At 37.2% G+C, this 24,452-nt stretch overlaps 1 protein-coding gene across 3 annotated transcripts in view; it reads left to right on the top strand.

Moving 5' to 3' along the window:
* ACTN2 (actinin alpha 2) overlaps positions 1 to 24,452 on the top strand; it is a 63,740-nt gene that overhangs the window by 37,826 nt on the left and 1,462 nt on the right. The window contains exons 8-21 of one of the 3 annotated variants that reach the window (XM_048935279.1): positions 1,075 to 1,160; positions 2,562 to 2,654; positions 3,782 to 4,012; positions 5,084 to 5,231; positions 6,848 to 6,998; positions 11,915 to 12,023; positions 12,367 to 12,507; positions 12,893 to 13,075; positions 14,755 to 14,889; positions 15,358 to 15,537; positions 16,515 to 16,661; positions 20,952 to 21,029; positions 22,116 to 22,181; positions 22,988 to 23,146. In XM_048935279.1, coding sequence (XP_048791236.1) covers positions 1,075 to 1,160; positions 2,562 to 2,654; positions 3,782 to 4,012; positions 5,084 to 5,231; positions 6,848 to 6,998; positions 11,915 to 12,023; positions 12,367 to 12,507; positions 12,893 to 13,075; positions 14,755 to 14,889; positions 15,358 to 15,537; positions 16,515 to 16,661; positions 20,952 to 21,029; positions 22,116 to 22,181; positions 22,988 to 23,146 — 1,907 coding nt within the window. The remainder of the gene's footprint in view (positions 1 to 1,074; positions 1,161 to 2,561; positions 2,655 to 3,781; positions 4,013 to 5,083; positions 5,232 to 6,847; positions 6,999 to 11,914; positions 12,024 to 12,366; positions 12,508 to 12,892; positions 13,076 to 14,754; positions 14,890 to 15,357; positions 15,538 to 16,514; positions 16,662 to 20,951; positions 21,030 to 22,115; positions 22,182 to 22,987; positions 23,147 to 24,452) is intronic. The other 2 variants (XM_048935278.1, XM_048935280.1) reach the window with 2 other exon arrangements.

The following is a 24,452-nucleotide window of genomic DNA, read 5'->3' on the forward strand; positions in this document are numbered from 1 at the left end:
CTCACCCTCAACCTTCTTTGTCGTTTCTTTCAGCAATTTTTGTTTTCCCTCTTTTGATCTTTCCTTCACTAGTTCTTAGGACAGCATCTTAGATCCAAGCTCATTTCCTGTTGCCTGCTTTTCTCTGTGAGACACTGTCTCTGTAGAGCCAGTGGTAGTCTATCCATTTGTTCTGTAGATACAAACTTTCCTCTTTCTTCTTCCCATATATTTACTGATAATATCCAGTAGGTTTTTGGCATCTGATCACTGGAGTTGGTAGGACATTATTCAATGTCCTTTGATTGAACTTTTGTGCTTTGATTAGAAGCACTTTAAAATGTTAGAAGAAAATAAGATCATAGTGATAAAGCTATTCCAATAGCAGAATTGCATCTTTTTTTGCCTGCTGGATATTATTCTTGTTGCATATGTCAAAATCTTCATAACCGATGCTCAGAAAATGAATCCTTTTCTTATGCTTTCAGGATTGTTTTTTAAAATATTAAATACTCAATGGTAAGTGCAATCAATCAGCGGCATAAAACATCACTACTATACAAAACAGGGAAATATACAGGCATCTCAGAAGAGCTGGAATCATGTTTTAATGAGAAGAAGTACAAGTAGAAAAGGCAAGGCAAATCAGAGAGTTGGATGTATTTTAGGCATCAGTAATATAAGGAGTACTGACACATAAAGTTAAAACTGATCCATATGTAGCTTCCAGAGGAGATCTCCCCAGATCAAAATCTAGCTTGTCTTTTCTCTGTGTTAGTCAATGGAGTGTTCATACCGATTATTATGCAGATAGTCTTTCTAAAATTAAGGTAGTTTCCTCTGTGACAATACTGCAGGATCAAAAATTCCACATTTTTGGTAAGAATTTGTGTTGAATTTGTAGAGTATGGATTTTTTTTTCTGTCTATGCTCATTTATTTCAGCTTTGTATATTTTCCACAGTACATCTATGTACTCTATGTTCAAGAAAACATTAACAGTGACAACTATTTTGTGCTTTTATTTATTCTTCCTATCTTCTACTCCTTGTACCTTTTTTTTGTTTTCTGTTTTCATTTCTCCCCCATAATATAGATATTGTGAACACTCCCAAACCTGATGAGAGAGCTATCATGACATATGTGTCCTGCTTCTACCATGCTTTTGCTGGAGCAGAGCAGGTATTAATAGATTGTTCCTTCAGGTTGCTGTGTTCTTGCTTGTTCAACTTTTCCACTGGTTTATGTTTATAACAAAAAAAAAAAAACAACCCGCCCTCAAAAAACCCAAACTCACTAATTTTGTATTTTGTTGTTTTAATTAACAATTGCAAGTATTACTTGAGCACTAATATTTGTTTTTAACAAACTCTGAATGTGTTTTAAATGTCGTGCAGCAAGTTGAACCACTTTATTCTGATAGAAATTTGTGATTTTTAATGTTGAGTGTCTTTGTTCAGTGATTGTAAAGACTGTTTCAGAGAAAGTATTTGAAGTCACTGTGAAATGGAATTGTTTGTTGCTACATCAACATCTTACGCTTTTGCTGCATAAAAGCATGTTTGACTTTTGGAGACAGAGTATTCTTGGACTTACTTACTCATGCTAGGTAGTAACTTAGGGCTACCTGGAGATGTGAAGAGGCATGGGAGTTGTCCACAGCAGTATTTGCACCTGGCTCCTACTGAAGCCAGTAGAATTATTTGTAGACCAAAGTGTTGGTATAAGAAACAAGAACATCAACAGGAGATCTATCATACGGGATGATACTATAACAAATGTTGCATTTCTGACTTCTCTTTCTTACATTTCTAGACTACAAATGAACACAATTCAACTTACATAGAGAAAAAAATGCCTTAAAGTAGTTGATATTTTTCCTTCTTCCTCTGAGCTGAATTTCCCTTCCTATCTGGTAGGCTTCCTGCACCAGTGCTGTTGTGCACTCTTCCATCTGGGTTGTGCAGGTTTTGCTATTAATAGAAAAGAATGCTTCCAAATACTATTCTTAGTTGAGTGGATATACTTCAGATTCATATAAATATTCGTATAAATTTGTGATGTGGAACTATTATGTCAATTTTAAATATGGCAGAGCTACAGCGCTTTCAGAAATAAATTTGGCAGGAGCCAAGAAAAGATTTGTTGTCAGTAGTTAAGTTGTATCTGTTTCCAAGGATGTATGCGCATGTGGGTCCCCTGACTTGCATCCAGTGTTTCCTGTGTAGCTAACAAACAAAGTGTCTTTTTAGCGTGCTTTAAAAAATTAACCTAATAAGGTAACTTTAAGAATGCCCTAAGTTGCTTTTGAAAGTAAAGTATTTATTAAACAACTATAATGACAGTGTGAAATACCTCCTTGTATAGTAAGGCTTCATTGTATGACTCAGTGACTTCTATGCCTCATTTAAGACCACCAGAGTCTGTCAGTACAGAAGGAGGGTAACCTAGAAGCATAAATCAACAACTATATAAACCAATATGATTTTTATTTGCAGCTGCCATGTTCTCTTTCTTTCTCCAAGCCTGTGCCTGTCTCAGAATGTTTACAAGTATGTCCTGTTTATTTGCTATATTTTATAGGCTGAGACTGCAGCGAACCGGATCTGTAAGGTGCTTGCTGTGAATCAAGAAAATGAGAGGTTGATGGAAGAGTATGAGAGACTTGCAAGTGAGGTAAAGACAGCCTTTTCTGTAACATGGTGATAATTACATTGATGAAATACCAAAAGCTGAAAGATTCACGCACTGTCTGCAAGACTGAAAGTGAAAATATCATGAAGGTGAATCTCATAGTTGTAGGATTCAAAGTTCAGTATCCCCAAAATGTCAAATATCAGGTCATTCCTTTGCCACAGATTTCCTATGTGACCTCCAGCTAGTCATTCAGTCTTGTTTTTTTGTCTTGTTTTTTTTTTGTGCCAAAAAGGGTGTTTTGGGGACTGTCGTCAGGCTGCTTTAGGGCTACGCTTGGTGTCTCTGTAACATCCAATGATAGCTTCTCCTTCACTATACATGGAACATACAGTATTCTTTTACTCCAAGCATGCCCCTTGACTTTACGTACTGCTAGCTGCACCCAGACAGGGTCTCAGGGTGTTCACAAAACATCTGTGAACACAGGCAGCCAATGAATGATCAAGGCACACTGCTTGCATTGTTTCTGATTATTACCAGAAGATTGCTTTTTTTCAAAATACAGGTAATATAAATTTTCTTCACAAAGTATATACTGCAGACTTTATGAATCAGTTCCTCTTCTCTATTCTTGGTATACGGCAAATTTATTGTCTCAGGACTGCAGATACATAATGCACAAATGAGAGCTCCTTTGTCTTTATAATGTGCAACCTTCAAAAACATACAGAGATGATAGATACAAAGAGAGCAGTGCTGGATCGGTCTGCATAAAAATATTTACATGTCTTGAGTTACTTGATTGATGTCCATTCTGATTTATGAAGTATGACTACTGCAATACATCAATACCAATACTTTTGAAAGCGGCTAGAGATAGTAGGTAACTTGTGTTTTAATTAACTGAAGTTGCCTTACATGCGTGTCCATGTCCAGACCCTGAAGTCAAAGTATTTCCAGAAGTATCTAGAATATCTGAGAAAGTTAGGGTTATTGTTCTGTTGAGAAAATGTTGTTCTTACTTGCCATTAGGGCCCTGACTGCAACTGAAGTTAACAATAGTAAGATGGAGCAAACATGATTGAAATTTATGCATTCAATATCATCTGGTTTTTTTGGTTGCTCTTCCATTGCTTTAATTTCAGCTGTTTGTGTTGATTTGAAAGCTTTTAGAATGGATTCGCAGGACAATTCCTTGGCTGGAAAACAGGACGCCAGAAAAAACAATGCAGGCCATGCAGAAGAAATTAGAGGATTTCCGGGACTACCGCCGCAAACACAAACCTCCCAAAGTTCAAGAGAAATGTCAGCTGGAGATCAATTTTAACACCCTGCAGACAAAACTGAGAATCAGCAATCGACCAGCTTTCATGCCGTCAGAGGGAAAAATGGTTTCAGTAAGTAAAGGAGGCATCAATATTCCATTCTCCTTTCTACCGACATTCTCACAGAAATTTCAGTATGAAGGACTGAAGTACCATTTTGAGCCATCCTCAGGAACTTTGGTTTGCTGTGCTCTGTCAACATCAAACCGCTCTCTTAAACATCCCCTTTCATTCTAAAATCTGTCTTTTCCTTACATATGCTCCTCGCTCTTTGGAAACTTTCCTCAATAGCAAACTGTCTTGAGACAGAGCTATCTTTGGGCATGTTAGTTTACTAAACAACTATTTTTTTTTTTAATTTAAGCAAAACTTTTGCTCATCAGACACAGAGAAACAGCTATGGCTCAAAAAATGCTTCTGTTTTTTTTTTTTTTTCCCCGAAGATAATAATAATCTTACTGTGGGTCAGAACATTTCTTGTGGGATAAAGAAATAAAGCAAACCTGTATCTATACTCTGTTTTAGCACTGTACTTTTGTTGCTTAGATTTTACAAACAGATGGTTGCATTACTTGCAAAGGGTGGCTGCCATGCTGCATACTCAGAAAATAAGGGGTGTCTCACTTCAGTTTTCTTCTCATGCCTTTGAGCTTCTAAGGAAAATCACAAAACTTTGTACACCACAGAAAATGAAATTAATTTGTATTCCAGATAAAATAAGGATCAAATCTTCTTGATACTAATTGTTTTGTTATTGTCTGCTTCTGAGAGCACAGCACATTAATTCTGACAACAGACAACTACATCATAAAAGAACATGTACTTGGAACATGAGAGGTAAAACTAATGTATCATGAAGGCACTGAACAAACAATTTTGCTTGAAAACCATTTGTGTAGAGGATTCTTTCATGATCGTGAACTCACTTGGTTAGAATGCTTTTGTCAGGTGCAGTTGTTTGGACTATCTGATCTCCAGAGCTGCCTGACGACTGACATTTTCTATGATTCTGGTATTTGGCAAAATCTGGACATCCCGACTTCTCTTTTTGGAGGAAAACTGTGAGCAAGTCAGAAATCTGCAAATCTGGATAAAAAAGAGAGTGTAGTTTAATTCAGTCTTTCTCATATATTCTCTTAACAGGATATTGCTGGCGCTTGGCAGAGACTTGAACAAGCTGAGAAAGGCTATGAAGAGTGGCTGCTGAATGAAATACGAAGACTGGAAAGACTTGAGCATTTGGCTGAGAAATTTAGACAGAAGGCTTCCACTCACGAGCAGTGGGCATATGGTAAGCAGAGATGGCTTCTAACATTTTTCTCATTTTAACCTTCAAGGTTGAACTGTCAGCGATGGATGTTTGCCAGCCAGGGGCACTCTAGAAATTAGCTTGGACAGCTTTAGAAAAGTAAAATGCTAACAGATAAAATTGGAGGTTCTCTTTCCTACAGTCATGGTCATTTGTAGGCATGTTGCTAGTGAAATATAACTGTGAAAATCATACTCCTTTCTACTAAGGGAGTGAATCAAACCTAATAAGACTATCCAAGAAATGAATAAGGGCTCATACTGGTAATGCACTCCAATGTATTTGTACACCAGTGATCCAGCCAGGAGTGCAGTGAGTACAGAAATTCAGTTCTCCATTTTAAACTCAGAAATAAACCGGGATCTAAATGTGGAATTACTAACAGCTCTTCTGGTTGGTAATAATTCGGCCATCTTGATTTTTAATAGTTCACGTAAACTACATAATAATGGACTCACTGTTGCTTTGCTCCATACCCTGGATTATATCCCATGTGTGACTTTCTTTTTTAAAGATAGCCTAATCTTAGATGTAGTTGTAACGGCTACAGGACCATGCATTTGACAACACCAACATAAATTTGACAACACCAACATAATGCCATTAAGCATAGTGACAATAGTGACACTCTATCATCCTTTTTTTTTTTTTTTTTTTTTTTTTTTTTGGCCCTGACAGCCATTTTCCTGTTTCTGCCTCACATTTGGCTTTTTCCAGCTACAGTCTATTCACACTGTGAAAGTTAAACTGAGGCTATCCAATGACTCAATTGTTAGAAGCATGCATAATAGTAAAAAGTTACCAAACAGATACTAGAAAAGAAACCACAGTGTTTATCAGCCCTGTGAGCCCATTTTCTGAGGATGTTCTACTCTTGTTGATGTGGTATGGCTACTATACAGGGAAAAATTCAAATAAGCTTGTGCATAGCAAGTGAAACAATAGTCCCTTCTGGCTCTAGAATCTGCAGAGCTATGTAATGTCATATGGTGAGATACAGTTGTACAGGCTGTCTGTATAGATTATTGTCCAACACAGGAGTTACTGAGGAGCAATATTTCAGTTTCTGATTTCGTTTATGCTTCTCTTGCAGCTATGTTGGCATTTTCCACTTAAAATTCAGTAATTGATACAAGATGGAGCCGTGTGTCTCTAATCTAATTTTGGCAGGAAAGTGCTGAAATTAATTATGAATTGAAAAGCAGAACATGAAAAAGAGTAACAGTTCCTTAGTAGGAATGAAGCTAGCATAGCAGTGTGATTTCTGATTTTGAAAATCAGTGATACACTCTAAAAGATTTGTCAGAATAGTTTAGATCCTTAGTTTTTGCTAATATACCACTTTATGCCAGTTTCTCAAGTAATGCAATGCTAGCTATTTTAGACATATAATCATCTTGTGCAAGAATCAAGGGATTACTGAGAGATCTTTAAAAATATTTTACTTTCCTAATTAATACTGTTAGGCTGACAAATTGCCACTCATCTTATACATGTGCTTTTGACCATGCCTCAGCTAAAAGAAGTTGACTGAATTTACTGTTGTTCTAACCAATGAATTAGTAAAAACAGACCAATAATTTAATTTCCTGTTTCAGGCAAAGAGCAGATCTTACTTCAGAAGGATTATGAATCTGCATCTCTGACAGAAGTCCGTGCCATGTTAAGGAAACATGAGGCTTTTGAGAGCGATTTGGCTGCTCACCAGGACAGGGTGGAACAGATCGCTGCCATTGCCCAGGAGCTGAAGTATGTTCCATTTAAAGGCTTGCAGCTGCTGACATTTAACTTTGTGATAAACTCTTTCCAATGAATTTGATAGTGTCATAGGTACCAACGTAAGAATTCCAGAGATAGCTTCGTAAGTATATTATCTGAGCTGGTCACTGAGACCTTTCCCTCATCTCCCCTCTACTCCCAACCAAATATAGACGTGCAACTGACCAAAAATATTTGAAAACAAGCATTTTCAAATTCAATTTGAAGATAATCTTTTCTTTCTACTAATGAGACCATTGTGTGTTCATGGGAATGCTGGAGGTGTCTGTTTCTTAGTTCGTATGGTCTGCTGAGAGAGGTACTGCTTATAAATTGTAAACTTAGAAAATAATAGCCGTTAGACAAATTACAGATCAAGTATCTTCAATTTAATATCTGGTATTTTCCCACGAGTATATTGGTCCTTTGAAAAGACTTGATATCCTTTCTGTATCGGTCTTGGGTCATGCAATAACATCTCTGAAGATTTAATTGTCTCTTGTATGCTCCAAGGCAAGCAAACACACAACCTTTCCTCCTCACTCAGCATTCTATGTCCAGAGAAAAAAGCTGAGAACAAATTCCACAATGCATTTAGCTATATTGACATCAGCTAAGTTGTTCAGGGGTGTGAAAAGCCAAGGCCAGTGCCTGATAGATACTTTGTGGCAAGAGAAGCCTTGAGTGTTGGTGCAGTTACTGTAGCTAGATTCTGTCTTTATCGGTAAGCCTGGTTTTGTTTGCAGAAAAGCTGTTAATTCACATGGGCAGCACAGTTTTGTCAGCAAAGCTCTGCCCACACTGGCACGAATGTAGTGTTAGATAATGATGTCTCCATTCTGGTAAAGTCATTTTCATTTGTGCACCAAGCTAAGGACATTTGATTTTGTAATCTTACACAGTTAACTGCAGAGGTCTTGTACTGTAAATCAGTAGCAGTACTCCTGATCTTAACATCTGGCACACAATTAAATTCATTGCTCACCCACAGCACAAATCTGCAAAGTCAACAGGAACAAATGTGTGTTAGTGGTTGAAAGAGGAACCAGCATAAAATTCCCAGACTCCTCCTCGTGGCTTCAAGCCTCCAAGTTTCAGTTTCTTGATTCCTTGAATAGACAAAACAGCTAGTACTCAGCTGTGCTCTAAAGGTATTTGTTCCTTTTATGCTAGCAAATGTTTCTGAAACACCTAATCATTGTTAATTAAGCATTAGCTTTGCAAATGATAAAAATTTTGTGAATGTAGTATACGTAGCACAGCATCTGCTTACCAGCATTTTGAACCCTGTGTCCTTTACCTTTGCTGAGGCCAGTGAACACTGTATCCTGTCTATTTTAGGGTTGTCTCTTCTCAGTTGTTTCAGTAATTTGCTGTATGAAGTTAAACAAGATATCTGTGCCCTTGGCGCCAAAGGTGCTGGAAACCTACTGCTTTTAAGATGCTCTACTTTGATGTCTTCTCTAATCCATACAATACAGCTATCAGTACAGTATTTTCAATATTCAGCACTGGTTACTCCCTGAGACTTTGTAGCTCAGTAAGACTTACTGCTTATGGAGAATACTGAATGAAAGGTTATAAATGTCAAGTTTTATTATTGGCTGCAAGCAAATGGGCAGCTTCTGTTTAAATGTTGATTTAAATTATTTATCCACAGCACAGTTCTTCAGAGAGCCATTGAAATTATGGAGAAAAACTAATTTCTTTTTCCAGTCATATTTTTTTCATTGAAATGTTGAGCAATAATTGAATGCTAAAGGAATATGCATTGGCACCTTATCCAAAGCCTGATGAAGTCAACATGGGTATCTTATTGTTGGTTTTTTTTTTTTTTTTTTTTTTGGTCACTGGATCAGACCCTTACAGGAATCATCATCTGAGTCTAAATTACAAGTCAGTACACCTCAGTGTTTTGCTTTAGCCATCTCTTGTCTGCCTAATGTTACTATTTGAAACTGAATAATTGCTGTGTGACCTTGAACCACAGCAGTTACTTACAGCATTTTTTTATCTGCACTGGTACTCTGCTGCAGCAGTTAAGTCAACCGTGAGATAAAGTTGCTAAAAGTTTGTTGATTGGTGTGTGTGTGTGAAGCAGGTAATTGCAGCCACGATGCTGCTATAGGATTATTGTGTGTTCTAGCCTGTATAGAATTGGAAATCCTTGTCGGTGAAGTATGGAAAGACTTGGTTGGCACTGTATACAAGGCCGGAAAAAAAGAGATAGGGGTTTTTAAAATGGGACTTGCCATTAGTGACATTGCAAATGCTAAACAGAGCTAGAGTGAGTCATAATATGAAATGCTGAATTCACCTCTGGTCTTGTGTGCTTGTTTCAATGTTTTCAATAATCAAGATAATTTTTAGAATATCCACCACTTGTATTGTAGCAACTTATTTTCAGCCACAAAGACAACTATCTGTAGTTGTTTTGAAGAGTCTTGTTGCTTCTGGAAACCTGGGCTCAAATTGTGCTTACACGCATGATATTATAACATGAGCCTGGTTATGAAGCAGTGCTAAAGCATGGTGCTCAGCAGGTTATTTTTGTGACACTATCATGATTCGTAAAATGAGCTCATACTTAAATGCTTCTCTGAATCTGGACAAAATCTGACTAAATTTTTAATTTGTTAAAGGTAAGATTGAAATAAAAATAGTTTCAAGATTTTTAAATTCCGAAGGCTGTAGATCTCCAATGATTAAATAGGCTGTTCTCTTGGAAGTGCTGTAGCACATGTGCATAAGCGCTTTGTTTATACTTGATAAGAAAAAAAATGGTAATAAGTAAGAAATCCAGTGTCTTCACAGCTTCAATGCACAAATCTCCACATCCCATCCACTTAGTGAGCTCACAGCTCACACAGGATCATCACCTAATGGCCTCAATATGCTAAAATGCGAAAAATAACTTCCATCTTAAAAAGTTCTAGCAATAAAACGTCATAGCCTGTTTTATGCAAATGTCCAAGCTCCTGACTTAAAATTTCTTAACAAATACATGGTTTGTATTGCATTCCTGGAAGGCTAACAGAAAGACTTGCTCCAGAGGAGGAAGCAAGTATTTAAGTTAAGGAGTCCTTGTGTAGTGTGTTTAGTCCTTGTGGGCAGCTCTCTCCATATAGATAATGGGATTTTTTTGCAGTTTTGAGGTTTTTTTAGTTGCTGTGGTATTCTATTTTCACTTGTTTTGATCATTTCTTGCTTTCAAAGATTAATTGATTTCAGCATGTCTGAGGCCTCTTTTAGACAAAATGATCCAGATATTTCTCAGCTTTATCCCTAACCATATTGTTCCTACCAAACTTAAAGGGAAAAAGATAAGCACTGTCCCTGGCCTATGGTGTACCTTCACAGAGGAAAACTGTCTCTGTGATTCTCTAAGTTAGTGGAGGAAGCGATCTGAACACTCCTCTTGCCACTTGCCTAGAGAAGGACATTCAAAAGGATAGAACAAATTATATCTGCATTTAACATCTTGTTCAAGCCTTAGAGTAAATCTTAGCTTCACATTGCCATATGGTCACTTAATCACAATCTCTGCAATGCTTAGTACTGTGCAAAAGGTCCTCAAGGAGAGCAGCCAAGAGCTAAATTCAGTGGATGATGACACACTAATAAAAATGAGCTTCTAAAGTGCCTAATGCATATTTTATTATGATCATGATGGCTACAGCAGAACCATGCGGATTATCTGTCACTGAGACCCAAAATTCTGTTTGAAATGGTGTAGAATCTCCTGACAGAGCTCAAAAGTTATTGCAGGCGGCATAGTAAGTAGTTTTCTGTCAGGATAATAAAAGCGTATTAAGTAGTTGAAAAAGCAGTGCTAACTGCTACATGACTTTTGGGTGGACTAATTTGCGCTGGCAGCAAACCTGACTCTGGAGATTCCTGTACCTAAACAGTTCTAGTGTGTGAGAGAAAGATGAAAATTGTTTCCTGCGCTCCAGAGCTGGGCAGCCCCTGTTTAAGGTGGATTATGCCTTGAACACAAGCTGAGATCTGTTTCTCTGTTAAATGCATAGGTTGCTCTGAAAGTAATGCCTCCTATTTATTCCCATGAAAACTACAACAGGTACAAAGAGCATAATAACACTATATAATAGAGCAAATTCTCAGCTACAAAACACTATTTTTCAACATAATCACCATCGTTAGCTGTGCATTTTCACCAGTGATGAATAAGAGTCTGTACAACACACTTGTGAAAATCTGCACCAGTGGAGGTGACCCACTGTTGCTATTACCATACCTGAAATGCATCACCCACTGCCTCATTGCTCACATCCACTGTTTGGTCTCTATCAATACTCAGCAAGTATCAGTGAATGTCAATGGGTGCAACTTTTTTTTCCGCATTGAGGAATTCAATTCCACACCTTTGCTTCATACCCACTTCCATGTCAGACACCGTTCTGTCAGACTGCCCCTCCGGTGCCATCTGTCACACAGCAACAACATGTAATGGAATGTTGGCAGGAAGATTCAATTTCTACTGCCTACCCCTAACTGCTACTGACATTGTGGACCAACAGAATAAAATAGAAGGCATTGCTTTTGGAGCAGCCCTTATAGCTACACAATGTGTTAGTCTGGAAAGAATCACTGGATTATTTAAAATAAAGCTAATATATTTCAGGCCATTTAGTTTAACACTACCAATCTACAGGAACTTGATAAAGCCTCAGACTGAAGGAGAGGTTGATTCTGTTTCTGTGCTGTGCTTCTTGAAACGTACCATGTTTAAACTGTACTTGTCTACATGCAACATTTGCTTACCTGGAGGAGAAATACTGCATAAAAATAGAGGAGAAGAATTACTGAGGGGCAGTGGAATAGCATGCACAACTGTTCCTGTGTCTCAGAAAGCTGCTCAGACTTTTGTCTTCACTTTCTCTTAGTGAACTGGACTATCACGATGCTGCAAGTGTCAATGATCGATGCCAAAAGATATGTGACCAATGGGACAGCTTGGGAACACTTACTCAAAAAAGGAGAGAGGCACTGGAGGTAAACAATATAACAATGATCAGTTTAGCTAAGAGGATGAATTTATACTTAAAAGAAATGACTAAAGCAAGATTAGCAGATTTAAATTGATTTGCAGATAGATTACAATATCAAAAACAAGGCATTTCACGTGCTAGCCTTGAAAGGTACACATCCCTTTTAATGACTGATACGAAAATATCTTTAGTACTATTGCCATAAAGCATGTGGTGAAATCACTCAATTATATAATCATTTGCTTTTGAAAAAAATGAAGCATGACTCTGTTCATAGGAACGAATATTAGCATAGAATTAATTCTTGCCTTTAATAAAAAGGAATTTACCTTTTCCAACCTATACAGAGGACGGAGAAATTGCTTGAAACGATTGATCAGCTTCACCTGGAGTTTGCCAAACGAGCTGCTCCTTTCAACAACTGGATGGAAGGTGCTATGGAAGACCTACAGGACATGTTTATTGTTCACAGCATAGAGGAAATTCAGGTAAATGGTTGTCTTTTTTTTTTTTTTTGTCTTAGTCATAAGAAAGACAAGAAATGAAATTTTTCTTTCTTGGAGAGTACGACATAGGCAGGATATTCTATCCTGACATTTACATTGTGATAGATGATATCTATAATAAATAAAGTTATTTCTTGATGGGCATGAAAGTTTTCTAAAATTGTAGAAGAACCAGTAGTCTTGATAAAGTTAATGGTGGGTTTTTCATAAATGTATCTACGTGTATTATTTCATGTACTTACAGATACATGTAGACAGGATGTCTGGGAGTCTGAGGGAAGGAGCTGTGCTTCTTTACAGCAGACCTTTCAGATGCTGGAAGGAAAATTAGAGTTTTCATGCTCTCCCTCTCTGTTTCTGATTTTAGAGTTTAATCTCTGCACATGATCAATTTAAAGCTACTTTGCCAGAGGCAGATGGTGAAAGACAGGCCATATTGTCAATCCAGAATGAAGTTGAAAAAGTTATTCAGAGTTACAGCATGAGAATAAGTGCAAGCAATCCTTACAGCACTGTTACTGTGGAAGAGATTCGTACCAAGTGGGAAAAGGTAATGTATGCTAAATGCATAAAAGAATGATGTAACATAGTATTTTGGTTTAGGAATCTGAGACTATTCAGAGAACTTAACAATAAATCTGTCAATTTTTCTAGATCATTAGATGCCAAAATGAACCAATTTCTGTTTTAAAACTGGTGGAACTGGAACAAATTAACTATTTCCTCTTAAATATGTTTACTAATGTGGACAGTGGAAAGAGGTTGCAGCATGATAAGTTATCACTTATTTCACTAGAGGCATATTAAATGCAATTAAACAGAATTTGCATCCATAAAGTAAATTGAAAGTAATAGATTGTATGAGAAGCTGATGTTGGGATGAAAGAAGTAGTAAAAAGATGTTAGCTTTCATAATATATTTTGAAATATTTCAGTAATTTCATACATAGATTTCTGGTTCTGTAGTCTACAGTTTTGTTCAATCATATTTGTAGTTACATTGAGAACAAGAACCCAATTGTAGAGACTGTTTCTATTGCTGTCAACAACAAAACTTTCACAGGTTTCATCTGCATCTAAATGAACTCTGTGATCAGTAGTGTTAAATAAGCTGTCTTTCTGTAATTTGTCCTGTACCTCACTCCAACTCCACTCATGCTACTCATACTGTTGGTATTCTATATATTCCTTTACAGTTTCCTTGTAGTATTTCTTACTATTCCTCTCCTAAATTACTTGGAACTTCCTACAGTATGCTCCCCATTTATTTGCTGGGCTCATTTCATAATGTTTCCTGCTCCCGTCACTCAGTATTACTTATGACTTCTTTTGGCTTCTTGATGAGGCAAGAAAAATGTATTGGTGCTAGTACAGAGAAGATGTTTGGGCAGTGGGTAGGCCAATGGTGCTTGCCAGAACAACAGAAAATGGCTGAATTCTTTTTCTCAGTATAAGCAGTAGTTCACGTGTCTCTTCTACCTAGTTTCTGCTTTTCACAAAAGCTGTAAAAATCTAGCATCTTTGGGACCATTAATGTTTTGTCCAGTAAAACTGAAATGGGCTGTTACCTTAAAAAATTACAGGAGAGGGATTAAAGAGAAACTTTATTTCCTTAGGAAGCAAGGCAGATCATTTGCTAAAGGTAAATGATTTTGTAGAATATATGAATTTACAAAATACCTAAACTTATGCGGACAAAGATGTGATCTTTGTGGGTTATAAATATCATGCAATAAGGACTAAATTCAGAATGTCCCAGGGAAGTCTAAAAGGGTAAGTCAAAAAAGTATTTGCAACATATGAGACATCTTCAGGTATACGTGAGGGGTAGAGGGTGCCTCATTATCCTATCTTAATGGCTCTGATCGAATGAAATATTTTCCACTGTTTATTCTTGGAACTGTTCCTTAGAGATCAAATTTTCTCTGTGCTTCCACAGAAAAGCAAAATATCTGCTCTAGCAGCAGTTCAAATTAAACAATCCTCCTGAAGTTGAGTCTTGGCAGAGGTGAGAAATTGAGTCTCTCTAGTCAGGATGCCCAAGACCATGGGAGCAATTTTTTATGTTAGCACAGAAGTAAATATAACAGTGATAGTTTTTCTGGCTTGCTCTGATGTTAATCTTCAGGTCAATAAGAAAAATTAATAACTGTAGGGCTTATTTGTTCTGCTTGTTTTAGAAGTATTCAGTCATGAATGCTCACACTTAATGCTTTCTCATTGTAACAGGTGAAACAGCTGGTACCTCAGAGGGATCAATCCTTGCAGGAAGAACTAGCCCGCCAGCATGCCAATGAGCGCCTGCGTCGCCAGTTTGCTGCTCAGGCCAACGTCATTGGGCCATGGATCCAGACCAAGATGGAAGTGAGTATCAGACACTCATGCAGAAGCTGATGAATAAAGTGTTTTATCAATTGTTATCTTTGTTGTATGTACAAGGCATCGGCAATGTCCGTGATAGTTTGCCGGCTGTTTAATCACAAAGAATTTAGTACCTGTTGATTCTTAGAACTATAACATTGTATGAGTGGCACCCTTGATGGTTAGTAGGATATGTAGCTTTGAAAAAAATATGACTAAACAGCTATTTTGCCTCTGCTCTTTCCAGAAGAATTTTGGGATCACCAGCAACTCAATATTAATTCCAGAAATAAACGAGTCACGTTTTTTTTTTTTAAAATGAGCTTTCTACAGTAAAATTTGTCATCTCTGTATGAAGATTTTATTACTTTTGCTTCTTAGTCTGAAAATATTAAATATTTTTGTGAATGCAAGTCAAATTAGAAAATCTGAAGCTTACATTTTGCGTGGTGGGGGGGTGTCTCTTTGTAGGAAATTGCCCGCAGCTCTATTGAAATGACAGGGCCTTTGGAGGACCAGATGAATCAGCTGAAGCAATATGAGCAAAATATCATTAACTATAAACACAACATTGATAAACTGGAAGGAGATCATCAGCTTATACAAGAAGCCTTGGTGTTTGACAACAAACACACCAACTATACTATGGAGGTAAGCATTTCCTCCATTTTGTACTTGATAGCTCGTTTTGCCATCTTCTTCCTTACAACTGCATTCCCTGATCTGAAGACATGGCTATGAAGGTTGAGATTTGGCAGACTTTCTGGTAATACTGTGAAAGTTTTTTGTCACGCATTTTATTGTCACGCATGCTGATGAGAATGGCCTAATGCAAAACTGAGACATAAGATATTTTTAAGAGCCCTTCCTGGGTCTGGTAAAGGTGGAACAGGAGTTAAGTGCTTGTTAGTGGAATGTAATTGGCTTGATTTCTCCTCTGGTTCGCTGCAAAGAAAAAGTTCAAATGAAAATATAGCTCATCATGACTTGTTTTCCTTCAGATAAACAGTAGTACAGTAGTGGATTTTTTTTTACTTTTTTTTTTTTGCTTGTTTGTTTGTTTTCTGTGACAAAGCAATGTTTCATCTTTACTAATTTGCTATGAGAATTTACAGTTTACCAGTGAAGGTCCCAGTGCTGCTGATGTGTAGGACAGTTGTTATACACACTCATGGGAGATGGCTTCTCTGTTCTAAAGAATGCTTTCCATGTTTGCAAAATAACTTGTGAGATTATTTACAGAATGTTGGAAAATGTCTGAAATTGGTAATGTAGGAAACAGTGTTGTTTGAATACAGCCTCTAACTAAAGTGAGATGATAGAAAGTAACAGCACTCAAGTCCAAGTCTTGTCATCCAGAATAAAATCAGTGAACACTTGCTTATAGTAAAAAAAAAAAAAAAAAAAAAAAAAAAAGAAAAAGAAAAAAAAAAGAAAAAAGTACCCATTTAGAAACCAGTTCCATATTTTCCTGAAGACTTTTTAATCACCTGAGTTATAATGTATAGTTAGTGGTATGGATAAGGCATCACATAAGTATTTGGAGCGGGTTTTTGCTGACTGTATTTTTCATAGTTTCAGAAAAATGTATTTGACTATTTAATGAATCAGTCTTTTCTTTCTCACAGCATATCCGTGTTGGATGGGAGCTCCTACTTACTACCATTGCTCGAACTATCAATGAGGTTGAGACTCAGATCCTCACAAGAGATGCCAAGGGTATCACCCAGGAGCAAATGAATGATTTCAGAGCATCGTTCAATCACTTTGACAGGGTACAGTACTCCTACTTTTTTTCATCTAGCAGTATTCATTGTTCCTAAAAGCAAGCCTTTTTCCATTTCATATATAATCTTAAAAATCTGCTAGTGCAGTAACAATGGGCTATTTAAAAAATGGTTATAAAGATCAATTAGCAAAGTATTTACAACCTTACAATATTTACAACATTTTTACATGAGTTAGATCTGCTAGCTCTGCACTCACAGGAACACCACCTTCAAAACTCAGTCCACATTTCAGATGCTGAGAAAAGATTACCATAATCCAACATTGGGCCGCTCTCTGTATTTCAGTATAGATTCCTGTACTTATCAGACTGTGATTAACCCCTAACTTGCATTGTTATCATGAGTCAGCTCCTTCAAATTATTTCAGGATGTAGAAAATGCTGTTGTTTTTTTTTTTCCCACCAATATCTTGTCCAGCTCTATCCAAAATGGTTACCCATACTTGATGTGTGTTGGACACTGACAGTGATCATTTAAGTATATTTTAGAATATTCTTAACTGTTCTCACGACTCTGCTTTTTTGATGAAACACACAACTATAGAAAAGGTTAGCCACAGAGGAACTGGGGATAGATTTTATGGAAAATCTTAATGTGATTCTAGTGCAGCATAATTCCTTTTTGTATAAGCTGAGGAAGCTGAAGATACCATTACAGAAGCAAGAGTAGCTTTCTTGGGTGGAAAGAAATATATTAAATGGTTTCCCCAGTGCACTGGAGCAGATGACTGAGAAATTGGAGTGATTAAAAGCAGAGTACCAGGTCTGGATAAATTACACATTAGTATTTAAGATACCCTGTTAAGGGAAACTTTGCATGAAGGTTTGACAGCTTCCTAAAGATAAGGAAGCAAGGTGACTAAATCCTAAAATAGGTTTTAGTAAATAGCCATTTTTAGCATCCCTATGTCTCTGTAAGTTCATAGATACCTGTATCTTTGCAGTTCATAGATAAATTCTCTGCCATGCTGGCAGCAAGGCTAGTTCAGTCACTGAGCAGTTACTGTTGGCATCTTTTGGTACCTCAGAAGATCCTGAAGGAAGATGCTAACTCCTACAGCAACCAGCCCTATTAGGCATCTTAATGCTTTGCAGAAATAGAAAGAATTTGAGATACCAAAGAGTGCAACAGAGCAAAGTCTTATGAAGGGCTGTATTGCCTCAGAGAAGGTGCTTATGTCACAGAGTGATAGGCAGGCTGGAGATGGGCCATGACAATAATGTACAATGCAGCAGTGCTTCTCAGCTCCTAGATTCCTACCTACCTACATCTGTGTCCTTCTCCTCTTTATAAGAGAGGACATAGCTTCGTGCATGTGCCCTCTGCTCTTTCTTCTGTCACAAGAAGCCTGAACACATGGGTCAGATTCCCCAGTATATTCTACAACCTCAGCAACCTGGGCCTGAACTGTAAGTTTAGCTGCACACCTCACCTGCCCTCATGTCAGACATAATCCAAAGGCCTTAAAAATAAGGTACACATTAAGAGAAGGATGCTTTGCATATGTTCCCCCTAGTATGCTTCTCCCTACAGAGATTAGAAATTAGTCCAGGAGGACTTCTGTGCTGTCATAGTAGAACAACTACATTCTTAAAAGGATAATGTAAGTTTAAGAAAGGAAAAAAATAAGGTCTAAAACCACTCGGCCTTCAAGCTTTCTGTAAAGGACAGACAACAGAAACACTAAAAAAAGAGAAGCTTATACTTATTAAATTGTACTGTAATTTAAAGGGCAGATATGACGTGATCTGCACAGGCTAGAAAGAGACACTGAGCAAAGATGTCTGAGAGGAGCAGGCTTGTTTTTCATTTTTGTATCCTCCTTGTTCCATTGCACACTTGAAAATTTATTGTCAGTGAATTAAGAAAACCTGGAATGCTTCAGGGATACTTCAGAGTGCACAAAATAATGAAGACTCTAAACTCGGAAATTGGACAGAGAGGGCAGGAATTGATATTTTTTTTTTTTTTTGGTCTTTATCACCTCAGAGGAATGAAGCTGAACATAAGCACTAACATGAAAGTACTGACTTCTCCCTGTAAGACAAAAAAAAAAAAAAGCAATCATTTAGCAGTATATGTAATAATTCTGTTGCTCGTAGAAGCATTTATGTATACCTGACGTTTAACAAATACACTGAGAGAATTAGTCTGCAGTTCATATTGATGGATAGCCGGAAAAAAATTTAAAAACTAATGCTGTCCTTGACCAGGAGGCTTTAAATACATAAGCAGAACAGAGTCATTTTATGCATGCTATAGCTCTGACTTCTATGGTGGTATTTCTCCAGTCTCAATGTGTGTTGAGGATGTCAGCAAAATACTACTGTGCAGAGAAGCTCCCTTCTCCATTGTAAAGAAGCCATATTAGTACACATAAACCTAACAATTTTTTATGGAGTATTTCTAAAGACAACTTGCTTTAGTTATAAATTATAAATCTGAGGAAGGACGCCCTTTCTTCCTCTCCAGGAAAGCAAGCGAATAACATGTATGTGTGGTTTTTTTTAGTTGATAATAAATCATGGGGCTTATTTCTGTACTTGTTAGTTCTTTGAAAGATAACTGAGTTATTTTTTTAAATGGCTTTTACATCTTGAATATTTTGCAAGTTCTTGTTTGGGGCTACATGCCCCTGACCCCTAAAGTACACTGAGAGAGGAGGCACCATGCATTGAAGAATAATAAGGGCAGAAAGAGCTTCTGTTTCCTTCAGTATATCCACCAGCACAGCTATGCTAGTACAAAAAGCCATTAAAAGTCATCTTGTTAAAGTCAGATGGTGAGTCCATCATCTCCCTCAAGGTAAGGAGGCAGCACTCTAGGATCTTCTCTTTTCATTTGAAGGCTGACACCCCAGAAGTTATTCCTGGGGGTGTTGCTGCAAGGTGACTCCTTGCTAGAGGCTATGCCTGAAGGCACAGTCTAGGTGGAGGTGTAAATATAAATCTTTACCGATGCTGGTATATTTCTTTTCTTAATGTGTTTGCTTAGAGGAAAAAAAGAAAGTGGAACACAATGGCTAAATCCCAGCAGTTTAGAAGTGTTCAAAATGGTGCATAGCTGAATAATGGTATGCAGACAAATTGGGACATTGAAATAGTTATATTATCAGTCACTGATTTTCAAGTCTTTTAAGTAGAATCCTTTTTCGGATTCAGGATATATAGTAGTTTCTAAGAAAAATTGGATAAAATGTCTGCAACTGCTTTGCATGCAGTATCCTACCAGCTGTTGATATATTCTACTATCTATTTTTGGCAAACTACAGATTTTAAGTAGGAGTCCTGCATGCAGAACAAGAGCATCCTGCCACCCTTTATTTTACTAACAGAAAAAACAACTTGCCATTAAAAGAACCACATGATCAAGCCTATACAGGTCAATTAATATTCATGAAAATGAAGCACATGTGGAAGATGTATTACTTTCACTTAAAATCCCACTTTTTTATATCAGGCCACATATAATTCACACAGGAGAAGGAAAGGTTCTCTGGGGACTAATAACAAAACAAAGTGAGATTTCAGTGTTTTAGTTTGTATTGACAAGAAAAGATAAATGAGTCAATTATTTAAATGCTTTACAATGATAATTTCAGTACTTAATGTTGGTTTCTAAACAATGGAAAAACCATTTTCCAATGAGTAATCCATTAAAGGATTTTAGGGACCACTTAACCTAGAATTTAATAGGGACTCTTTAAAATCAGTTTTCAAAGCAAAATTTATAGATCATTAACGAACTGAAAATAAGTTGTCAGGTATAAATTTCTTTTGAATCTAGGCAATAAGTCAGTTGTTCTTTTATTTGACATATGCACATTCAGTTTCTAAGTAATATCAGATCAAGAGAGAAGTAACAGTGATTGAGTGTGGAAATAGAGTGGAACAGACTCAGTGATCTGTTTACTGCATCTCAGATACACTGTATGGCAATAAAAAATGCAAGCAGCAAACGGTAGTTCAGCAGAATAAAAACTGCCTTATAAGCCAAAGTGTTAAAAAAGTAAAAGAGGCATGATTTTAACATTGTAATTGAAGTCAAGCTCCTCTTCCACTAAGGAAAAAACTAAAGCACAAAACTACAAAAGTTTCACACATTTTAGGAAATTAATTGCAGTAAGTTAACATTACGTTTCCATTAAGTTTATAAGCATATGGTTATTAATAAAAGTGTAGAATGTTCTTTACTAACCAACTAACCTGGTCTGTGATTTTTTTTTTCCTTCTTTTCTTTTACCTTCCAAATGCATGACGTGTTATGGGATGCTAGGATGAATCTGACAATCTACATTCTGATGAATTTAAAGCCTGCCTCATCAGTCTAGGACAGGTTGGAAATGGCCTGCAGGTAGAGGAAACTGATGTTATTCTGTTTTCAGATAGGTCAATACAATAGTTTTCTGTTATGAATTTAAGCACCAATGTATACAGCACAATGCTTTGAGAAGATCCTGTGCCTGGGAAGGCAACTGAGTTAGATGAACTCTCTTTCAGCATACGTTGGAGCCACATTTCTCTGACTGCATTTCTAACATTTTCCAGGCTGCTTCTTTAATTGATAAGAGACAGCTGTGGAGAACTTTTGGCACTCAGACTTCTGTCCATTTTCCTTTCCTCAGACTCAAAACAAGTGCTCTACTGTTCTCTCCTTATTTAGGATGATACGTTTCCTTCTAAACCACTGTATTACACTGCAAAACAGAGGAGATGTTTATTTACCTTATTACTATCATACAATTTGTAAGTCAGGAATGCTGCATGCAAGTTACTGCCTTTGAAATTAGCAATCTCCTTTTACTTCAGGTCTTTCAGTTACCTCCTCCTAAGTCTTATAAGCGTCACCCTTTAAGCCAGTATGTTCATTTCTTTGTTATAGTGCAGGTCTTGGTAGCCTGTAGTCAGAAAAAGGAAAATCTCTGTATTTATTTCTCATGTATCAGCAGACAGCTTTTATCATGTACATTTCCTAGCCTTGGAGTGAAGTATTTTAGTCAATGATACATTTCAGACTGTTTTTAACTACACTTATATTCACTACACTATCACTTGCAGAACCTTCAAAAGACATTGCATATCAGGGAGGCAGTTTGTGCATCTCCTGATTTTGACTAGTTTAGTAACAAATTTTTCTCCTTGCCTTTCTCTTTGTCTTCTCTGGTTGTGCTCTGTGTATTCCTGTGTTCTCCCTGATCTCTCCCCTGACTTTTCTTGATGTTACTTCTTGTGTTCAAAATGTCTGTTTCCTGTGTGTGATATGTTAGTTACTTCTTCCTTCTCTAAATCTGATGATAATTCTGATGACCTGCTTGGGCAATGTCAATGAATACTGTTTACACTGGATCCAATTTCCCAATGGCCTAACCTCATCTCTGAAAATGACCGTGGATGCTTCAAACCTTCCCATCCATATTCCTTATGTTATTTTGGTCAATAGAGGAAGAATGGACTGATGGACCATGATGATTTCAGAGCTTGCTTGATTTCAATGGGTTATGATTTGGTATGAATTTTAAGAAACAATGGCAATTGCTTACAGTTTGTGAAATTAACCAAAGCAACACTAAAGCTTATTTAGGTTGACGGAATACTAATAATACAATTTACACTAGAGATACTAGTTCCTTGGTTGTTTTTTTTTCCCTCCACCTTCAAATGGTTAAAAAGGAAGTTAAATGTAATACTAGACAGTACAAAATTCTTTTAATTCTTACAAACTACCTTTGGGCATTGCATTTGATTTCTTTCATTTATTTATTTTATAATTTCCCCCACTCATACCAGTTTGTTCTTTGTAGCAGAAAGATCTGAGTAAGTTGAACTGTCTGGTATTTTTTTCTTAGTTCTCAGTTCAATGAAGCTGCTTGTGGCTTCCTGGGATATTTTTTCACCTCCTTGTTCAATACCTTAATTACAATGGGAACATTACTGATTTTAGAAGGGGGATGAGAAATGAAGTGTTAAAACAAGTTTAACAATTATTAGAATGGGAAAGAGGAGAAGTTGAAAAAGTTAATTGAAGGTAAATGCTATGTATTTGGGACAAATAATATTTTTTTCAAAAGCATCAGGGCCATTTTACAAAGGATGAGTAGTCACTTAAGATCCCAGATTTCACTAACTGTGACGTTTATGTTCTTAAGTCAGTAAGATGCTTTAGAGTGTTTGTAGCCACTGCTCCTTATTGGTTTGTGAGAGGTATGGGCTGTCAGAGATTGATATTACGGTGACCTTCCTGGTTTTTTTGTTTTTTGGGTTTTTTTTGTGTTTTTTTTTTTGTTTGTTTGTTTGTTTTGGATTCTCTGAAAGGGCGAAGCTGAGTTTGCTAGAATCATGTCTCTGGTTGACCCCAATGGACAAGGAACCGTCACTTTCCAGTCCTTCATTGACTTCATGACCAGAGAAACAGCAGATACGGACACGGCTGAGCAAGTGATAGCTTCCTTCAGAATCCTGGCTTCAGATAAGGTCAGTCATCTAGCTGCTGGCTGTAAGAACTCAGTAGCTCTTCCTTTCAGCCTTTACTTGCAGAAAGCCTTGTACAAGGTTTTTAGTAATAGTAGAGCTTTGTTTTCAACTTGTAATAGTTCAGAGAAAGCATTTACCTTTCTTCTTATTTGGTACCAACTCTCTTAGATGAAATGTGTTCAAGGATTGATCTGTATCCCCTCACATCGCAAAGAGGTGACAAAATCAGACTTCTTAGACAATACTTAAACAATTTTGGTATAACTGATATATTGCACAATGAGCCTATTTCCCTACAGCAGCCTTAATTAGAAGGGAACTCATTCTGCATTACACGACGTTGTCTGAGTGTTTCAGTGTAGTTTGGCCCTGGAACATAGCCTGAGTCAATTGCACAAGACTTCACCTAATTGTGAGCCAGATTGTGACCTGACAGGGTCAGCAGGGTGATGCAATGTGGCATTGTCCCATCCTAGGAGGAGGAGAACGCTTCCATTAGGGTACATGGAGGAAGATCCTGAATATAGCATGCTTTCCTCTTGACAGCTAGACCTACAGCTGAGTGGCAACACAGTAGCCTCTGGAGGACAGAGGGCTCCTGCTGCCAGAGAACCTATCCTGTGCTATTGAGAAATGAGAGATCAGAGCAGTACACATCTATTTGCCCAGGCTCACTGTACTGATTTTCTCATTCTGGCAGTTTCTACTGATTCTGTGACCTCAGTTATGGACCACATTCTAAATTCAGGACATGTTCTCAGCACATTTACTGTGGAACACGTTTCGATTTCCAGATGTGTTCTCAATAAGAATTCATATGGAGGATGAATGCTGATGTCTCACAAAAATACAGTTTTCGTTATGTTGTCATTTTAAACAATGCTGATTTTGCTATCAGTTGATATGAGTGCATCCTTCATATCGTAAATGCAAATCATTAAGAGCAATAGTGCATCTTTCATAATGAATGCATTAGGCTGTTGAAACTAACAGGGTCTAACTGAAAACATGTTGGTCCTATCACTGCAGAAGCAGCAGTGAGGCACTCTAGGAATGAGCTCCTGCATTAGTAGCAGGCTATCCATGGCTGCATAGTACTCACTGGCTAACACACACAGTTGCACACATTCCAGCCTGAGGCTGGATTTTGACCTAATCGGTTTGTTGGTAGGATTGTCTCCTTCAACTCATCATTAAAGGTAGAGTTGACCAAGAAAAACACATGGTTTCAGGAAAGTAGGCAGAACATCTGAGCTTATTAGTCACATAATAAATATATTTTATGTCTCTGAAGAATACATACTAA

Source organism: Lagopus muta, chromosome 2 (assembly GCF_023343835.1).
Source record: "Lagopus muta isolate bLagMut1 chromosome 2, bLagMut1 primary, whole genome shotgun sequence".
In the NCBI taxonomy this organism is placed as follows: Eukaryota; Metazoa; Chordata; class Aves; order Galliformes; family Phasianidae; genus Lagopus; species Lagopus muta.